General features: G+C 36.2%; 2 protein-coding genes across 2 annotated transcripts; both read left to right on the forward strand.

Annotated features, from left to right (window-relative positions):
* Positions 1–3308: 3308 nt before the first annotated feature.
* Positions 3309–20302, forward strand: LOC128215456 (furin-like protease kpc-1). The gene is made up of 14 exons (XM_052922139.1): positions 3309–3389; positions 4223–4351; positions 5547–5623; positions 9646–9731; positions 10569–10741; positions 11995–12213; positions 13051–13151; positions 15435–15547; positions 16306–16423; positions 17193–17345; positions 17871–18007; positions 19015–19071; positions 19321–19449; positions 20283–20302. Exons 1-14 carry the CDS (start codon positions 3324–3326, stop codon positions 20300–20302), a joined length of 1578 nt encoding a protein of 525 aa, XP_052778099.1. The 5' UTR covers positions 3309–3323.
* A 363-nt stretch (positions 20303–20665) lies between these two features.
* Positions 20666–21844, forward strand: LOC128212783 (prion-like-(Q/N-rich) domain-bearing protein 25). Its single transcript, XM_052918092.1, has 3 exons — positions 20666–20781; positions 21066–21212; positions 21687–21844. The coding sequence occupies exons 1-3, from the start codon at positions 20760–20762 to the stop codon at positions 21809–21811; spliced, it is 294 nt and encodes a 97-aa protein (XP_052774052.1). The 5' UTR covers positions 20666–20759; the 3' UTR covers positions 21812–21844.
* Positions 21845–22074: the final 230 nt, after the last annotated feature.

The raw sequence follows: 22074 nt of genomic DNA on the forward strand, positions 1-22074 counted from the left end.
AAATATTGATTCTTTTTTTCAAATGTATGGGTTATATGTAACAAAAAACATGTAGCAAAAGTGAAATGCTATCAAGTTAACATTTATTATGAAAACCCCAAACATAATCATGTTTTTTGCCTCTTGCTGGTTGTGCTGACGATGTCATTTATTTAACAAGCAAATTTGAATATTTTGTCCCATACATACCGGCGCATGTGAGTTACGTTTGTAGTCAGCAGGTCGCCAAATGCTTTACCTCCGGCGACTGCGGTTTCCCGCACAACTCTAGACCACACTCTCGGGTAACATCGTGTCAACGGGAGTATTTATAATGTTAAAATACTGTGTTGTATACAAAATAAGCTATATTTAATCTAAAGTATATGAGTAAGACCATTTGAATAAAAGATTGAATGTTTGATTTTGCAGATCGTTTTGAAAGGGGTGACCTACGTTTCGTGTAAGGCTACGGAATATTTGAGCGATGAGGAACGAGCAAATATTGTTAAGGAACTTCTTAACAACAAATGCGTAAAAGTATGAATTAATATTTTTACATTTCTATCTTGACTGCGTTTCTCAGTGTTCCTGTGAAGTTGAAAACATAGACTGTTGCCAAAATGCAATTGGTTGATTCGGATATAATTTCAATAACATATATCAAGTTGTTAATGATTGGCTGATATCAATTTCCATTGTCGAAAACCAATGGATAATGCCTTTCGGGAACTCTTTAATCCTTGTACTGAATATAATTTTACGGAATGAGTTATACATTATACACTGCATTTCGATAATGATATATGTCTGAGTAAATGTGAAATCGGTTAGTCGAAAAAACGGTTTACCTTCATGTACCGGAAATGTATTACTTGGTTTTAACGTTTAAGGGCGTATCCCTGATATTTTGAAATACGACATACATGTATTTTTATATTTCGCAGAGATTTGATGTCTGCGAGTGTACATTCTTGTTTGGTTCTTGTTTGAGTTAAGATTGATAAAGTAGTTAGGAGCATTTTGAACTGTACGTACGTACATTCGTGAGAGGTACCAACATATTAGGTCTTTCTTTATTTTGATGTATTCTTCTATGGGGTGGAAGCGGTGTCACCTGTCGTAGGATTTATTTTAGAATGCAATTATAACGGAACCATTTCCAAACATTCTGAAAGCCAATAATCAGTCACATAAAGACAGACTTTATCCAGTGAAAAAAATCATATGTATATAGTAAACACCCTTAGCCTTCGAAGTGGAGTTTAAAGCACTTGCTATTTCGCGGGTACCTAATCTCATTTATACGTCCGAGCGTACTTGTTAAGAATTCTTAAATAGGTTAACTTCCAGACAATTTCGTTTTCTTCCTTTCTCCATTCATAGGCTGCTATTCTTAAAGACTTATAAATGAATTAAAAAAACGCATTGTCACGGATTTCATGTGCTCTGACTGGTTGTCATGAATGATTGTATTGAATTGTATCTTTGGTGTGATTTTGATTGACCACTGTATATATTGTATTCTGCCATCTCGTTTTGCTGTTCTCGTGCCTGTACACCATGGTTCATTATTTTCCATAACTGGCTTCTCTATTTTGTTGTTCTTCATTAATTCATGTTTAAGCATTGAAATTGCAGAGTTTTAGATAAGTTCTTCTCTTTTTTCTAGATTCTGAAAATCTGTAAAATACTAGTGTTTCAGAGACTTTTTGATTTTTTTAGCGCAACTTTTATTAACGTTAGAATGTAACAAACATTTGGAATATTAGTCAGATTTGTAAAGAGTCATTCTTACATTTGTGCATGGCGTGCAAAACCGCAAAGCTCATGCACGCCCTCCAGCACCGCGTACAAAAACTAAAATATATATGTATCGAGCGTACGTCTGTAAAGTTAAGTGCATACATTTGGTAAATTTCACTGTTTAACAATAATGCACGCGATGATTTGCAAAGCCAAGGCAACCGCAAATGTATTTTTGGCCCTATATGACCTAGACCAAATACCCCATTGCTTCATTTTGTATAAGTAAAATTGTTAACCGACTTAAATGTGGGCTAAATGCACGATACTCTGACTCATTTTCTATTTTTTAATAAAATAAATACAGCACGGTTGATCCTGTTTTTTAACTAAACTCTCCAAACAAAGGCAATAAAGAGAGAGGAGGTAATTGTATTGCTGTTTCATTGACTTCCGCAAGGCATTTGATTGCATTGATAGGGCAAAGGATCAGGTATCAAACTTGGTGGAGATGAAAAGTTTCTGTCTCTGCTCTGGTCGAGTTCGTTGTCAGATTTCTGTGACAAAAGCATTTGCTTGTTTCAAGGGAAATAACTTCCCCAATTCGCGTCTTTTTATGGAATGATATTGAACATCATTAACACAGGATAAATGCTGGTCTGTCAATTGGTGAAGTTTTAGTTTATTAGTTGCTATTTATTTAAATAAGGCTAAAATATAGTTTTAAGAAATGGTGGGCATTAAGATTGACATTCTAAATACGTTAAATTATATCGGTGTTGTATTTTGCAGTGGTGGATATTCCTGCAGGCGATTAGCACACTGGCGGGCAATGCATTGCGCTCTATGAACTCATTTAAGGCCTTGATTAAGTATATTCAGGTCCCTGTTGAAATGACGTTTAACCTGTACTATTAGATGCCTTTGTTTTGTCTTAATAATACTATGGAAATAAAGGTACATGCCCAGGACTCGAAAAATCTAAATAAATCCTATTTAGATGCACGAGGCAATGGCCAAAAAGACAATTAACTGTAGACACAAACACATTGACATCACATACACAAATACAAACACCAAAAAACAAAAAAAACTACATACATAGTTATAAAAAGACATCGCAAACAAACATTAAACCCAATTTCAGTAGTATGGGGCTATATTCAGGCGGAGGTGATAGAAAGAAAACATAGAACATTTTGCAAGTAGGTTTTACATATCAAACGTTTGTCGCTTTATGGAGATCCAGGTAGATATCCATTATATATTGAGCGACACAATCCTTTTATCAAGCATTTTCTCACTGGAGACACTTTCATCCTTATTTTTGACACAAGGAACTTATATCTGATATTTAACATCTGTTAATCAGATTAGCTATTTTCTGTATCATCGATAAGGGACTTGAATGTGTAACATCTTAAAAGACATCGTCAGTAGCAGTAGCAGTAGCAGTAGCAGTAGCAATAGCACTAGCAGTAGTAGTAGTAATACTAGTAGTAGTTCCATTATTATTATTATATCAATAGGAAGGGTCCGCAAAATGTGAGAATATGTACCAGAAAACGGCAGGATACGCTTAACACGGTCTGTCCCCAATGCCAGCTCCGACCCCATGTACCCTGGATATTCAAGACTCATTTTGGCCGGACTTGTGGTACTTGGTAATGTTGCTTTTGTCTTTATACTTGTCTTTTTTCAATGGTGGTACTTCATTTGCAAAAACATGACATTTAACTTCATTTAAAACACGACCATGCGTCAATATTGGCGACGATGTTAATTTTTGATTGATGGTTGTTTCGCCCAATCAAAGTAACGATGGTCATAATAAAAAAATAACACGTTTATAATAAAAAGACGAAACCTTTAAAACGACCAAACACGTTCCATTGCAAGACCCCTATCTTGTTAAATGTACCCTTTAAACGCTCTTCCGTCCCTACCTATCTTCATGCGACCACCAATATACATACCTTGAAGTATATCATCTACAGATACGTTTTCGATTCGGCTGTTTAACTTATCTTTAAAACAAGTTGGTTCTTCGCTTCAACGGAATCCCACATCGGTTAGCTTGAACGGAATATGCCACACTTTGGGGAAATCGACGAAGGTGTAGGATTAGTACCCCCGGACAATGTTGGCATGGACTGATAAATCCCCTCATTACTTTTAATTCTGCATGTATATTTTGTCAGCAAATTAATGTTGAAAGTTTTGTCACGGGGGATTTTGCCAAGGGGGATTTCGTCACGGGGGGGTTTGTCAAGGGGGAATTTTGTCAGAGGGGATTTTGTCAAGGGTGATGTTTTCAAGGGGGTTTTGTCAAGGGGGACTTTTTCAAGAGGGGTTTTGTCAAGTGGGATTTCGCCAAGGGGGTGTTTTCAATGGGGACTTTATCAAGGGGGGTTTTGTCAAGGGGGTTTTGTCAAGGGGGACTTTTTTCCGTACCTTCTCCGACGATGACGAGCATAGAAATGTTTGTTTGTTGCAGCAACCTTGCAAGAAGCCGAGTATGAACTTTCATAAGGCATGGCAAGCTGGCTTTACAGGAAAAGGGGTTTTAATTGCAAATGTTGAACTCAATGTCATAACAGCGCACAGGGATTTAGCTGCAAATATAGTAAGTGGATATGTTATTTAATGGTTTATGATGGTTTGATGCGATCTTGATGCATAACCAATAAAAAAAATTAAGAACATACTGAGTAAGTAGTGTATACATACTATGTTGTTAACTACCCACTATATGGGGCAGCCAATGCAAATATTAACATCTACCGCTTCACCTGATTAAAATCGATTACGACTGACTGTTGATTAACTGAAATAAATCGATTGAAAAACTTGAGAAATACTGCCATCTAATTGGACAAAGTATTACTTTGACCATTAATCACAGTTAAAGCTTAGTTTCTACTTAATTATTTAAGCTCAATGAAGCCGTTAGCTTATAGAGAATTCTCTATTTTCCGATTCTTAGGAAGCTATATTGCTGTCCTCTATGAGAAGTAGACAAGAAAAGTAATGTAGTTTTAAGGTACCTGATGTACATGCATATGAATATTTGATGTCCGGTGACCCACTAGGATTAAGGCATTATTTGAAAGTAAAACATGTTTACAAACAACCATTTTGGGGCTTAAGAAATTACAAAATGGGTAATTTCATGTCAGCTTTCATTTGAAATATAGAGGACAAAATTACGACCTGTGATTCCTTTATCTACTGTCACCCCGTTGACTCGAAATCGCTTGGCTCGAATTCATCGAGGGCTCGAACCTGGTGGTAAAGGACTAATTTATTTAAACTAAATGTAAGTATTACCGCTTGGCTCGATTTTTCCGAGGCTCGATGTATTTTCGCAGGTCCCTGAGAGTTCGAGCAAACGGTATTCGACTGTATTTTTTTTTCAAAACCATTTCAAATGATACCAAGCTTATATGGGTCACTGGGCATCAACATTTATAAACTACCGCCAATGACTCAATAGAAGAACACGCTTATTCTACATTGGATATCATGATTGCTCCACCTTTAAATTGTCACGAAAGACAACGGCAATAATCACATAATTACAAGTTCTTGACATATTTCAACCAAGAATAATTCAACAAATATTAACGTCTGTTCCGTTATCCCGAGTACGACGTACGATAACTTCAAACCGTCTTATAGATGTAGTGGTAGACATGAATTAAAAAACCTTTCCTTTATATATTGTTGTATATACCATTTGATAAACACTTTCAGATTTCACCTTTTTAACATGACATTTGTAACGTTTCGAAAATGACAATTACATTAAATTCATCCAGGAACTCGAGCTCTCCTATGATTACCTTGGGGACGACCCTGACCCTAACCCAGACCCAGAGGATATTGTCCCGCCATGGTAATAACATAATACTTAACAAATAGCAGGGGCGAAGTAGGCTTTGCTTTGTTTGTTTAAAAGATCAAAGACTCCTCAACTGAGGGAGATGCGATGTCACGTAAATTAAGTTTTACTTTATCACATCCTACAAGAGACAGACAATGTCACATGGGCGAAAACTTAACTTGCGCACATCCTACAAGAGACAGACAATGTCATAAGAACGAAAGCTTATCTTGCGCACATCCTACAAGAGACAGACAATGTCACAAGAACGAAAGCTTAACTTGCGCTGATCCTACAAGAGACAGACAATGTCACAAGGACGAAAGCTTAACTTGCGCACATCCTACAAGAGACAGACAATGTCACAAGGACGAAAGCTTAACTTGCGCACATCCCACAAGAGACAGACAATGTCACAAGAACGAAAGCTTGACTTGCGCGCATCGTACAAGAGACAGACAATGTCACAAGAACGAAAGATTAACTTGCGCACATCCTACAAGAGACAGACAATGCCACAAGGACGAAAGCTTGACTTGCGCGCATCGTACAAGAGACAGACAATGTCACAAGAACGAAAGATTAACTTGCGCACATCCTACAAGAGACAGACAATGTCACAAGAACGAAAGCTTATCTTGCGCTGATCCTACAAGAGACAGACAATGTCAAAAGGACGAAAGCTTAACTTGCGCAGATCCTACAAGAGACAGACAATGTCACAAGGACGAAAGCTTAATTTGCGCACATCCTACAAGAGACAGACAATGTCACAAGGACGAAAGCTTAACTTGCGCACATCCACAAGAGACAGACAATGTCACAAGGACGAAAGCTTAACTTGCGCACATCCTACAAGAGACAGACAATGTCACAAGGACAAAAGCTTGCGCACATCCTTCAAAAGACAGACAATGTCACAAGGACGAAAGCTTAACTTGCGCACATCCTACAAGAGACAGACAATGTCACAAGGACGAAAGCTTAACTTGCGCACATCCTACAAGAGACAGACAATGTCACAAGGACGAAAGCTTAACTTGCGCACATCCTACAAGAGACAGACAATGTCACAAGAACGAAAGCTTATCTTGCGCACATCCTACAAGAGACAGACAATGTCACAAGGACGAAAGCTTATCTTGCGCACATCATACAAGAGACAGACAATGTCACAAGAACGAAAGCTTAACTTGCGCACATCCTACAAGAGACAGACAATGTCACAAGGACGAAAGCTTATCTTGCGCACATCATACAAGAGACAAACAATGTCACAAGGAAAATAGCTTTATTTGCACTCATTGAACGAGGGAGAGATGTGAAAAGCATAAAAACTTTCCCACTCACCCTTACCTGTATCCATCGAATAAAAGACATACAATGCCGCAAGCTTAAAGCATGACACACATAGAACTAATGAGACAGACAGTTTTACAAGGGTCAAAATGCTGTACTTGCACACATCTAACGATATATTTTACAATGTCACAAGGATCAAAGCCTTTCTTGCACACATCCAATGAGGGTCAACAATGTCATAAGATACAATGTCACAAGGTACAAAGCCTTACTTGGGCACATTTAATGAGAAACAGACAATGTTACAAGGTACAAAGCCTTACTCGGGCACATCAAATGAGAGACAGACAATGTAACAAGGTACAAAGCCTTACTCGGGCACATTAAATGAGAGACAGACAATGTAACAAGGTACAAAGCCTTACTCGGGCACATTAAATGAGAGACAGACAATGTCACAAGGTACAAAGCCTTACTTGGGCACATCAAATGAGAGACAGACAATGTAACAAGGTACAAAGCCTTACTTGGGCACATTTAATGAGAGACAGACAACGTAACAAGGTACAAAGCCTTACTTGGGCACATCAAATGAGAGACAGACAATGTTACAAGGTACAAAGCCTTACTTGGGCACATCAAATGAGAGACAGACAATGTCACAAGGTACAAAGCCTTACTTGGGCACATTCAATGAGAGACAGACAATGTCACAAGGTACAAAGCCTTACTCGGGCACATTAAATGAGAGACAGACAATGTAACAAGGTACAAAGCCTTACTCGGGCACATTAAATGAGAGACAGACAATGTAACAAGGTACAAAGCCTTACTTGGGCACATCAAATGAGAGACAGACAATGTCACAAGGTACAAAGCCTTACTTGGGCACATCAAATGAGAGACAGACAATGTAACAAGGTACAAAGCCTTACTCGGGCACATTTAATGAGAGACAGACAACGTAACAAGGTACAAAGCCTTACTTGGGCACATCAAATGAGAGACAGACAATGTAACAAGGTACAAAGCCTTACTTGGGCACATTTAATGAGAGACAGACAACGTAACAAGGTACAAAGCCTTACTTGGGTACATTTTATGAGAGACAGACAATGTAACAAGGTACAAAGCCTTACTCGGGCACATTAAATGAGAGACAGACAATGTCACAAGGTACAAAGCCTTACTTGGGCACATCAAATGAGAGACAGACAATGTTACAAGGTACAAAGCCTTACTCGGGCACATCAAATGAGAGACAGACAATGTTACAAGGTACAAAGCCTTACTCGGGCACATTAAATGAGAGACAGACAATGTCACAAGGTACAAAGCCTTACTTGGGCACATTTAATGAGAGACAGACAATGTAACAAGGTACAAAGCCTTACTTGGGCACATTTAATGAGAGACAGACAATGTCACAAGGTACAAAGCCTTACTCGGGCACATCAAATGAGAGACAGACAATGTAACAAGGTACAAAGCTTTACTGGGGCACATTTAATGAGAGACAGACAATGTAACAAGGTACAAAGCTTTACTGGGGTACATTTAATGAGAGACAGACAATGCCACAGGGAACAAAGCATTACTTGGGCAAATTTAATGAGAGACAGACAATGTCACAAGGTACAAAGCCTTACTTGGGTACATTTAATGAGAGACAGACAATGTAACAAGGTACAAAGCCTTCCTTGGGCACATTTAATGAGAGACAGACAACGTAACAAGGTACAAAGCCTTACTTGGGCACATCAAATGAGAGACAGACAATGTTACAAGGTACAAAGCCTTACTTGGGTACATTTAATGAGAGACAGACAATGTAACAAGGTACAAAGCCTTCCTTGGGCACATTTAATGAGAGACAGACAACGTAACAAGGTACAAAGCCTTACTTGGGCACATTTAATGAGAGACAGACAATGTAACAAGGTACAGAGCCTTACTTGGGCACATTTAATGAGAGACAGACAATGTAACAAGGTACAAAGCCTTACTTGGGCACATTTAATGAGAGACAGACAATGTAACAAGGTACAGAGCCTTACTTGGGCACATTTAATGAGAGACAGACAATGTAACAAGGTACAAAGCCTTACTTGGGCACATTCAATGAGAGACAGACAATGTAACAAGGTACAAAGCCTTACTTGGGCACATTTAATGAGAGACAGACAATGTAACAAGGTACAAAGCCTTACTTGGGCACATTAAATGAGAGACAGACAATGCCACAAGGAACAAAACCTGACATGCACACATCCCACGAGGGACAGAACATGTAATCCATGCAAAAATATAATGGTTTAATAACCAATATATACCTATAAATAATTTTGGTTTTAATATATAGAATGTTCATTTTTTGAATCCTAATGACGGAAGCAGTGTACTACAATAGGGTTAAAGGCTGAAAGGGTTAAATAACCATTTACATTTGAAATTTAAACCATGTATTTAAATCATTTAGTAATGCCCCCATTTTTATTCTTATTTTTTTATTAAATTAAATTAATATTACTAAAAGAAAGAGTAAAATGAGATTATTTCGTTACATGCAAAAACAACGAATAGAAATGAAATATTCATCTCATTATTTCGGTTTATTAACAAGTATTAATGTAGTAACCTGAACTATCGTAATAACGAGATAATTATCTAATACGACAATGCCCGCTTTTAAATTCCAGTTTGTAAACATATATTATGCAATATTCCTATAGGCACGGAACAGCGACGACGTCAGTTATTGCCGCTGTTAAAAACGACTTTTGTACGATAGGAGCAGCTTATGAATCAAAAATTGCAGGTACAGTAATTGATTGAACTTAATACTCGTAATTTGTTTGGATGATTGAAATGTTCTATATATCACAACATTGCATTATGGGCAAGTGTCATACTTCATGGTAAGCGTGTCAGAGTTCAGATGGCACACCAAAGCACCAATAGAAACAACAGGAGACTTCGTTCCTTACACTAACGTACAAGGCTATATCATTTAGACATAAGATATAATCTAATTCTTTTCTCCGGAAGTGGCTGAGTGATATTTTGTTGAGAAGTTCATCCGTAATGCAGACGGAAGTGACGGTACATACGAGCACAGCTTTTCTATGTTTCAGCCATTTGATTCTGTGAGATGATATTTATGGTGTTGTTTACAATGAATGCCCTCGATGTCAAGTAAAGAGATCTAGATCCTCATCTTCAACGAAATAAAGTCCTCTATAATTCAATTAAAAAGAGCTAAACTCTGATTAAACATACCATCAATTAAATTAGAGATGTCTAATAATTTCGAGAGCTCTACAATCAATTAAAGATATCTCTTATTCAACTGAATTGAAAGGCTCTTCAATTAAAGTAGATATTCAAAAACAATCAAAAACCTATTAAAACCATTAGAGATAGTTCCAATTTATTATAATGTTTAGCCATATTTATTATCTCAAGAATTGAATCAATGATGTTACTAATAGAATTACAGATATACATGTAACAAATCATTTATGAAGAAGTGAAGATTTCTTAGAACTGGAGTTATATAAATTTAAATTAAGATTTGGCTACCATCCAGTCAGAATCCTTATATTTTTATGTGCATTTATTTGTATCTTAGCCGTACTTTTTTCAAAACTTATAGCGCTGAAAGTGGTTGGTCCCGATCAAACGGATTTCATCACTGCTAGTGCTCTTCAACATGAAGTGAATAAAGTGGACATTTACAGTAACCAATGGGGATATGTCCGAGATGGCCGAGGGTATTTTCAATTTGGCGAAATAGTGCACGATGCAGTTCGCCAGGGCGCTTCTGTGGTATGTTTCTAAACGAGTATTTAACATGTTATACCAAAGTTAAAGCATCAATGTCATTTAGAATTGAATAATTAGAAAACATTTTAGAAGTGAGTATATAACTTTGATAGATTTTCATACAATCAGATAGTTCCCGAGGTCGACACGATGCTATATTAAAAAGAAATGAATTGTAAATACCAACGAAAATTCAAACTGGCCCACTGAGTTACTATATGCTAATGACGCAGATACATGGGCGGGCAATAACATCAATGGTGTTGAGTGTAAAACTCGCAGATAGGTAATCGTTCATTCTTTTGTGAAATGTATTTAATGTGTTAGCAAGAGGCGTAGCCAGGCTTAAATGAATGTTAAGCACGAAAGGGGAAGGGTGTGGTAGGGGAATATCACTGAAGCCGTGGGGGGTCGGGGGATAGGGGAGGGGGCCACCCCGGGGCAGAAAAAATGAAATGGAACGGACAAGTTGAGCGCTGATGTGTATTTGGCGGGATTAATAGGTGTGAGGCCGCCGTCTATGTAGTTACCAAGTGATTAATTTAGGCTCAATAAGCCGTATCTAGCACAGCGAAACAATGATTACTATAGCTTATATTCCACTTTTTGGTCATATTTATTTTTTTCATTTTTAAAATTGAAAAATACGCACGTACGTCACGCTAGCTACGCCCCTGTTAGCTAAAATAAAATGTGGCAAATCATTAAGAGTGTTCAAACTAAGATACCATAAGCTGTAACTTTTCAGCAATTGTATTTGAAGACCACAATGTAATGCTTTGTAAATGCATGATTGTTTGATCTACATTATCATGTAACGTTATTAATGTATGGTCAAGATGTCAAATACACAAGATGTATCGAAATCCTCCTGGTCTAGTGTTTCAAGTGATAATTATTCTGGGCGGTTTTCTTGATCTTACTAGTATGGTTCGCATCAAACTAAAACCAAAATGTGTTTTGTATCTGCATTTCGATATCATAAAGTAAATTAGTGATAAAATACGTATTTCATTTAAAGATGTATTACCGGAAAAACTATTCAACCAAAACGTCTTGGTTAAAAAATACAAATCAGTTTATATAATGCAACTTTGAATTTTAGGTATTCAGCAAGTCACGTGATATGCTAATTTCGCAATAACGTTAAGAGCGATAAATTTGGTTCGATTATATTTTCGGTTTTGTTGCATTTTGCAATTGCTTCTTTTATCATCAATAACTTGATTAATTCCTTTACTTTTCTAAAATTCAAGGGACGCAACGGCAAAGGTTCAGTATATGTTTTTGCGGTCGGTAATTCGAATGCAGATTTTGAAGATCCAAACACAGAAACCCTTGGACAGTTACCTGAATCTATTCTTGTCGGTGCTATCAGCGAGAGTGGGACTCCCACATCCTACACTCACCCTGGAGCCGGTGTAATGGTCGTTGGTTACAGCGGAGATATACATCCAATTACTATTAGCAATGTTGTGAGTCAATATCTTTAATTTGACAATCTTTTTTAACACTCTCATTCAAAATCAATACATAAACATGTTTAACAAACATAAATTTTGACTGAATTTGTACTTACTGAATAATGCATTTAAGGAAAATATGAACTACTGATAACAAGATTGTAACCGTGTATTTAATAGCAGAAAGTGCAAAAATATTAAATGATTGGTGAATGCTAAAAGATTAACTGTGGTCTATTATAGACTTATAAGGTAAAAATACCGTGTTTTATGTTCATTTCTTTCAAATTTAGCTCAATTTTCTTCATAAAAACCATTGTTTTTGACATGAATTAATCCTTTTTGAAATATTAAAACAAATTATTAATTGTTATAAATCTTGTTTGGGTGTAAGAGTGCATCTTTAAACGAGTTAAATTTTGAATGTACTTAACACTGTTAAGAGTTTACACATGATAGGCGATTGGTAGATCGGTAGCGTCAACAAAATCTTTCTTGATCATTTATTTTCCGATCCCCATAAATATCATTGTTGAAGGTATTTACTGTCTTTTGACCTTATAAACGTTGGACAACATGTCATGAAACATATCAAGGTTAATGGGGAAAATGTCTCAGACGAGGCTAACCGATTACCAAATTTACTTTCTTTTTGCGATTGTTCATTTGTATTTTAATTACCATCTTTGACATAAGGTAAATATTTGACAGGATAATATTGCCTCAGTTGTTTTAGTTGGAATCGTATCTGTTTGTGATTGTTTTTTTTTAAATTAAACATTTATGAATATCTTTACGATGCGAGAATAAGAAATGGATTTCTGTGGTTTGATTGGTGTTATTTTCCAGATTGTTGCATTTCTTAATGATGGTTGTCTGTCTGGATTTTGGGGAACATCCTTCTCCGCCCCTCTTGTAACTAGCGCCGTTGCTTTGACTCTTCAAGCGAAGTAAGTTTATGCAGTTTATTCACTTGTTGTATGAAAGAAACGTATTAAATGGTAAAATACTAAATTTTCTTCCTGAGAATAACGTGGATAAGACTGTTGTGTCAGTCTAAGATGCGCCTCAAAATCGAAATCCAATATTGAACTTATAGCCACCTCTGAGATGGATTTTCCTGTGGTAAAGTACCTTTATGATGCGAAAATTGAGCTAGTATGATTTCTTGTGTCGAATATCAAACTGACAGCTTGATATTCATTGCTAACTCTATAATTGCATTTTTAAAGGCGCCCTACCATTCAACATGACAAATGTCGATCTCAGAGGTATCTCTGACCTCGATATTGAATTTTGATCGTCCATCTTTGATGTTCGAGCTAAGTACACGTTCCTAGTGTGAGTAAAATATAATGACAAATTTAAGCTAATTCAGCATAAAACTTTGGAAAAAAATATTTGAGTAATACACTTGTTAATTCAGAAAGTTTGCATCATCTTGAAGGAGTTTCTAGGTTAGAAGTAAAGTATGCAAGATGCCCTTAACAAATTTTGTTAACTGGTGTAATAATCGTAAAGTCGTCTTTACATTAAAAACAATGTATTTCGGGTATAATTCTTTATTGATATTAATGAAAAACAAATTTTATCAGCTACATTATGGTTGCAGCCACTTTGAAATGGACTAGAAAATAAAATTGGACAGTCGAAACGAGTTAATAAGTTTCAATTAAACCCATCGTCGGCAACCACGTTACTTTATTTCGTTACATTTCATATACAGTGTGTGTAAACCACGTGATTAATTATGCCTTAAATGCTACCTTGGATGGCAATATTCAGCTTCAAATGAAGCCAACAAAGATAACTTATTTATTCACAATTTTAATTGAAACAGCGCAGTATACGCCGCTTTCATAGCGGGGTTCTTTAAGCGGCATGGACTGGCCTTTGTTTGATTAAAAATGGTGAAGTAAATGAAAAGTTATCTTTGTTATCATTTATGACGTATTCTTTCACATGGTATATACACACTAATACATACCGTGGGAAAATTGACCTACAAAATCTTGTTTCGATGAATCTATGAATCGATGGATATGGCAGGCAGTGTGTGTATACCACGTGATAAATGACGTCATACATGCTACGTCGGAAGGCAAAAATTTGCTTAAAATGAAGACTTAAATCAAAGATAACTTGTCATTTTCAACACCATTTTAAATGAAACAAAGGGCAGTCTATGCCGCTAAAGAGCCCCGCATTCTTTTTATAACCAAAATTTGATGAGGTCATTAATTTCATCAAACACTTCGACAAACCTGTTTCCAAAAACATGTTTTGACAGTGCTCCGTCAGACGGTCGTATTGTGAAAAGGTTTGTCGAAGTGTTTTAAGGAACTAAACTCTCGATCAAATTCTGGTAAAAGACAGAAGGTGGGGCTCCGTAAGCAGCGTAGACTGCGCTATGTTTCAATGTTTCATTTAAATTGGTGAAGTAATAGTGAAGTTATCTTTGTTTAAAGACTATTTTCAAATCAAAATATTGCCTTCCGACGTAGCATTTATGACGCAATTTATCACGTGGTATACACACACTGGCAGGGTAGTTAAATAAGTTAAACTTTAAAAACATTATATGGTCAGTTGTCTCAACGTGCGAGTGGTCTACGCTGCTGTTTAAAAATGTTGTAATAAGGCAGACCTAGTTAAAACCAAGGTTTCGCTAGATTACTGTTTTCTACGGGAAAACATGAGCATAGTTTCCTTGCGGAACCAATGAAACTGGCTCATGAATTATTCATGACTACGATTTTCGATCCGACGATGTTAAAGCTGCACTCTCACAGATATACCATTTGTACAACTTTTTTATGTTTTGTCTTAGAAAGAGCAAATTTTTGCGTAAATATCTGCAAAACAAAAAAAATCAGATCGTAAATTTTTATATTTTCGTTCGAAAATTAATGTTTTATGGCTTAAACCGTTACTAACGGTTTAAGAAAAATGCATAAAACATCAATTTTTGAACTTAAATATAAAAATATGCGATCTTATTTTTTGTCAGCATTCTTATATAACTGGTTTCCATAGATTTCCAAAAAAATGGCTCGTTGCAAGACAAAAAATAAAAAAGTTTTCAAAACGTTCAATCTGTGAGAGTGCAGCTTTAATGCTAAAGAAAGGGAATACCAGAAATATATGTTAAAAGTTTGAAAAGGACTTCGTGATACTAACTTCCGTTCGGAAGAACATGAGAGCATAGTTGATAAAGTTACTTTTCTTTTCAGCCCTAATCTGAACTGGAGAGATGTTCAACATATTTTGGTTGAAACAGCAAACATGGACAATATTATGCAATCGAAAGAAGAACCGATTTTTCGAAATGGAGCGGGTCACTTAGGTACATGAATGGTTGTGAAGCCTTTAATTGATCTCTATGTGTAGTTTGGAATTACCACGGTGTTGATCTAATTGAATAAAAAAAAACATTTGTAGTTGGGAACTACCACGAAGCTACCTTAGATGAATTAATTTGTTTGTATTTGTAGTTTGAAACCACCACGGTGTAAACCTATTTGAGTAACACATTTTTATTTTTAGTTTGGAGCTCCCACGGTTTTCCCTAGTTGATTTTAACGTTTTCTATTTTATCATTGGAAACTATCACGGTTTTTGCGTAGTTAACTTTGATTTCGGAAACTACCATGGTTTTAGCCTGGATGACATAAACGTACTTATTTCAATATCGGGAACTAGGACAGTTTATGCCTGGTTGATTTAAACGTTTCTATTTCAATATCGGGAATTAGGACAGTTTATGCCTGGTTGATTTAAACGTGTCTATTTCAATATCGGGAATTAGGACAGTTTATGCCTGGTTGATTTAAACGTTTCTATTTCAATATCGGGAATTAGGACAGTTTATGCCTGGTTGATTTAAACGTTTCTATTTCAATATCGGGAATTAGGACAGTTTATGCCTGGTTGATTTAAACGTGTCTATTTCAATATCGGGAATAAGGACAGTTTTAGCCTAGTTGATTTAAATGGTTCTTTATTGTTATCGTGTTCTACCACATTCTTAAGCTTATCGGTTAATTCACAATGTCAGAACCTACACAGGTTTCGCCCCTGTTTATAAAAGATTTTCTTTTTTAGTTGGAAACTATCTAGGCTTTGGTCTTGTCGATGCAGAAGCAATGGTGACCATAGCACAATCATGGGTACATGTTGGGGACCAGGTCACCTGTGACACAGGATATATAGACGTAAATGGGTTAGAAGCTTTGTTATGTTATTTTTTATCAGAGTTTCGAACAAACATTATAAATGAGCAGCAATGGATTTAGGTAAAACAACAACATAACAACATAACAATATAACAAATAAAAAAATATGTGTGTGTGTGTGTGTGTGTGTGTGTGTGTGTGTGTGTGTGTCTTAAAGCTGCACTCTCACAGGTTGAACGTTTTGACAACTTTTTTTATTTTTTGTCTTGGAACGAGCAGTTTTTTGTGAGAATCCATGGAAACCAGTTATATAAGACTGCTGACAAAAAATTAAATCACAGATTTAAGTTATTTTTTATGTTTTATTCCTTTTTACTTAAACCGTTAGTAACTGTTCAAGCCATAAAACATTAATTTTCGAACGGAAATACGAAATTCTATAATCTGATTTTTTGTTTTTGTCAGCAATCTTATAACATTGGTTTGCAGATATGTATGCGAAAATTTGCTCTTTCCAAGACAAAAATAAAAAAAGTTGTAAGAATGGTATATCTGTGAGAGTGCAGCTTTAATAGGTAGTTTAAAAACCGCTAAAGCTTAATACTGAATATTACTTTTAACATCATTGCACATGATAGCAATACAGTTATGAAACATAGCCTAATAAAAATAGAAGCCTATATACCCTACCACTTTTAGGACACACACTCGTTCTTTTTGCATGTGCAACGCACTGATCGTCTAAAAAGTATAGTTACTCACTAATTTACTAATATTTAGCAGGCAATTTACTTCAGTTATTGCATTTTTTTTCAGTTCTCCGACGACCGGCGATATAACCAGTTTGTTAACTCCGGCCGGATGCAACATAAAGCTTTTGGAACACGTGGTTGCCACAATTCAGTTCGAGGCAGCTGTGGTTGGGAACGTGGCCATATTTCTGGAGTCACCATCTGGGACTTCCAGCAGGTAAATTTACATTCGTTAATGGAACTTTGCTAAGACAAGCAGTGTTATGGCTCTAAATTTCCTTCCTATTCTAAATTTTGTCCATCTTTATTATTCCATGAAAATATAAATGAGGACCCTGCTTAAAGACAGCAAAAATGTCTTAATTCCAGGCAGTATCATGAATTTGTTTATATCAGAACAGAAAAGAAAACTTAGTATGAGTATGTGAACAATATTTGTTAAAATTTTACTAAATATTCGTGGCGACGATCTGTTCAAGGCAGGTAACCTCGACATTTATGTATACACTACATGTTAATATTTATGTAAACTGTGTTTGTTGTTACTATTTCTCTTGTTGGCTGTCTTTGTTGTTTATGTGTCTCTTGTTGGCTGTGTGATGTCTTGTTCATATGTCTCTTGATGGTTGTGTGTTCGGTTTGGGCATTTCGGTCCCTGGGCCTTGAAACGATATCACTAGATGATGGGTTTGTCCTTGAAGTTTCCATTGCATTTAAACTTAACTTTGCTGTCAATGTCCAGGTTGATGAGGTTTCAGCCACTGAACACAGGACCATCGACCATTTGGTTTGAATCTTGGACTTACAAAAGTGTCCAGTTCTGGAACGAAAATCCGTCTGGCACTTGGACTCTTACCATGAAAGATGCAGGACAAACAGGTATATATGTTCTTTGTATAAATTGTGTCGATATTTGGGTAATAACTCAACCAGAGAAAATCAGTGCACCAATCTACTCGTGTTTATGAAGTAATCATTTGAAAGGTGTTAACGTTAAACCAGAAAAGGCTTATCACCAAGACGTCCTTGGTTCGATTCACAGCCCGGGCATATGTGAGTTTGAGTTGTGAACATGAAACCGGACACATATTTTTCCCTGGTTCTCTGGATTAATCCGCAAAACAAGAAAGCGTTTCGAGCAATATTTTGCGAGAATAACTAAACTAAGTTAAAAAAAAACTTCTACAAAATTGTTCTAAAACGAATATAGTTTCAACAAAATTAATTCATAAGTTTATTCAACTATATTGGTTAATAGTTGTACACAATAATTGAATCATTTATCTATTTCGTGAAAAAGCGACCGGTGTGATGTACATTGAAAAGATGAAATGATTACCTTTACACTAGTATTGGATATATTCTAACATAACTAAATTTGGACCAAATATTCTGCTTCAACGTAGTCTGGCCTTAAATTAGACTGCGTTGAATTCTGGCCGAATATCCCGCGGCATTGAATTCTGGCCGATTATCCCGCGGCGTTGAATTATGTCCGAATATCCCGCGGCGTTGAACTCTGGCCGAATATTCTGCTGCGTTAAACTCTTCAAGCCGATCTTCAAGCCGAATATTCTGCTGCGTTGAACTCTTCAAGCCTAATATTCTTCTGCGTTGTACTCTTCAAGCCGAATATTCTGCTACGTTGAACTCTTCAAGCCGAATATTCTGCTGCGTTGTACTCTTCAAGCCGAATATTCTGCTGCGTTGTACTCTTCAAGCCGAATTTTCTGCTACGTTGTACTCTTCAAGCCGAATATAATGCTGCGTTGTACTCTTCAAGCCGAATATTCTGTTGCGTTGTACTCTTCAAGCCGAATATTCTGCTGATATTCCAATAAGCATCGAATAAATCGTTACCACCCTACCATTCTTTCTCTTTTCAGAAAAGAAACTTACAAAATGGAAAATTGTACTTTACGGAGTTGCGGACGTTACTCCAGGTAAGTATTTTCAAACGTAAATTTAGTCTTAAACTTGGATGGCTAGCTGACTATTTATATCGGTAAACATGTGAGACATTGATTATATATGTGTATCGAAAACATTGGTAAAACATCATACCTTGTGTAATAGTTCGTTTCGCGGATTAGTAACACGATTTTATACATTCCATCGATGTTTTAACGAGGTTTTTAGATGCTCTTTGTGTCTTTGTGATTAAAAAAAAACACGTTTATCTCTTCAAACAGGCACGTTTGGTGGTCCTTGTGACGGGACTGGGAACAACGAATGTTCCAAGGATCCACTAGCTACCTGTATGGGCGGCATGTGCATGTGCGGTCAAGGCTCTCACCAGGTCACCAGGGTATGCAGGGCAGGTTGGTTCGATCGTTTAATATTTTTAACTGTAACTGTTAGATGTTTTCTATATCATATAAGTTCAAGTGTAAGGTTATGTGCATGTTAAATAGTTAATTTGTTACACCCAAAGTGAACTCAAGTTCAAAAAGGGTCTTAATCTCAAGCTAGTGTGATGACTGTGAGGTCTTTCATTCAATGTCTTTTGGGCCCTCAGCTTGTGCATATAAACAGTTTTATTATTTTTTTACTACAGACTTTGTCCCTGTAGTTTCCATTGTATTTTCGAATACAAATATGATCATTGATAACAAACACAACACATTTATAAATAAGGTACTAAAAGAAATACTAAACTATAATTAAATATAATTGTTTATTTTTTATTATGCACTTTCGTTTTGCACTTCAATCTCGTAAAAGACCAACAATAAAAACCATTTATACTTATACTACTCCTGTTTCCTACTATATCAATATTTGAATTAAGCGTTTATGTTAGATATTTTCCTCATTCCGAGCCTTCATTTGTAGCACATAATTAAATTGACACGCACAAATATTCATAATAGTATTTTTATAGACCCTGCTTTTGGTAGCTGTTGGCGAGAAAGGATATATATAATGCTTGTTTTAAAGACAATGTGCAGGGTGGCTGGTGTCAGATAGGAACAATGTGATGAAATACTTGTTTTGTAGACACTGCTCTGGGTAGCTGTAGTGAGGAAGAATAAATATATTGAAATGCTTGTTTTGTAGATACTGCAAATAAAATGACACATTTGTTTTGTAGACATTGCACTGGTTGACTGGTGTAAGAAAGAATCAATAAAATAACATCCTTGTTTTGTAGACAAGGCGCCGACTAACTGATGTGATGAAGGGTTAATATATTAAAATGCTTGTTATGTAGATATTGCGTATTGCGCTGGATTGCTAGTGTGAGGAATTTATAATGTTATACATGTGGTGTGGACAGTTTTTTGGGTGGTTCTCAATGACTAAAGAAAGGAAGGGTCGTCATAATGAATTGTTTGTGTTGTGGACAGTGTGCTGGGTGGATCTGAATGTCTGGTTTGAGGAAGGGTAAACATAATGTAATGCTTGTGATTTGGAAATTTTGTTGACTGAATCTGGTTTGCTGGATTTCAGAAGGATCACCATAATAATATGCTTGTATTGTTGATAATGCTTTTGGTGGGGTCAAAATAATGATGCTTGTTTTGCAGACAATAAGCTGGGTGGCTGGTGTGAGCAAGGGACATCTCTGACAGATCCAAGCACCAAATGTCTGCAGGGCATTGTTCACTGTGCAACAGGGTATTCCGAAATGAACGGCGCATGCGTGAAAGGTAATGCATACTGTGAAATATCATATTGGCAATGTCTTTTCATAAATTCCGTAATGTTTACAACCTGCCGTAAAACAAAACGTAAAGGATCATTAGGACACAAAATAATAAATCCTCTTTACGTCTACCTATAATAACAATAAGATAATACTTTTTTTTAAATGTAAGGGAAATAAATAAAGTATATCACTTTGCATGTTACCATAATATTAGTTAACATGTTCATTGTATATATTTGACTAAGTTTCCCTCAATTGTTAACATCCTCAAAACAATATCACCAGACGGGGTTGTTGGAGGGAGGTGCTGTGTCACGGAAGGAACAGCCTGTGAGAAGGACCCGGGTGCGATCTGTGTGTGCGGCGTTTGCCAGTGCCCTACTGGAGTGCCGCAAGTCAATGGGTTCTGTAAAACAGCCTCAAGCTCGAGAGGTTTGAAACATTTTGATGTATGATTATGAAACCCCAGTTAACTTCCTGTTTTGCTGACCTCCGTTTAGCGTTTTCACATACAAAGAATTTGGCTAAAGTGTTTTTGATGATAAGATATGCAGTCAAATTCTTTATTGCTATCAAATTCATGAACAATGGCATATATCATCATTTTACAAACTCTGAGCCTGTATTTGCCTTTTTTTAATAAATAACATACTATTTTCTGTATTTAATTGCTTCATATCAGCCTCAAAGTATGCCATAGCATACATGTATCTTTCTAGCACAAGACAATTATCATTTTTTAAGCTATTAATACATGGCAAAGTTCCAAACTCATATAGATGTTTAAATCTCAAATTTGTATTTTTCATGTTTACAAACAATGTTTGAATGTTTTGTTTACGTATCTTATCTCGGAATTGATACTAATTAAAACCAAAACAAAAACAAATCTCTTTCTTTTGTCAGATGGAGAGATGGGAGGGAAGTGTGTGCAGGGACGTTGTAATGGGACAAAACTCCGATGTGAGGACAATGTCTGCGTGTTGTGCCCTGACAAAACCCAGGCTAGAGGACATACCAGACACCTTTAAATTGAAATATTATGACTAATCGAATAAAGCGAGAACTTGTAAAATCTCTTAACTAAAAAAATAAATTTGAATCAGAACTGTGTTTTGTTCATTATATACCATCGCCACCCACGCAACAATTTCACAAACTGCGGTTTGTTGTTATATATATTTCTCCATTCTGTAATTACATGTGTAAATCATTAAGAAACTAGTGTATGTAATGTTTTATTTTAACTTTGATGCAACATTATTCTTACTAAGTTTAAACGGTAAGTCATCAC

This window comes from Mya arenaria, chromosome 13 (genome assembly GCF_026914265.1).
Source record: "Mya arenaria isolate MELC-2E11 chromosome 13, ASM2691426v1".
Classification (NCBI taxonomy): Eukaryota; Metazoa; Mollusca; class Bivalvia; order Myida; family Myidae; genus Mya; species Mya arenaria.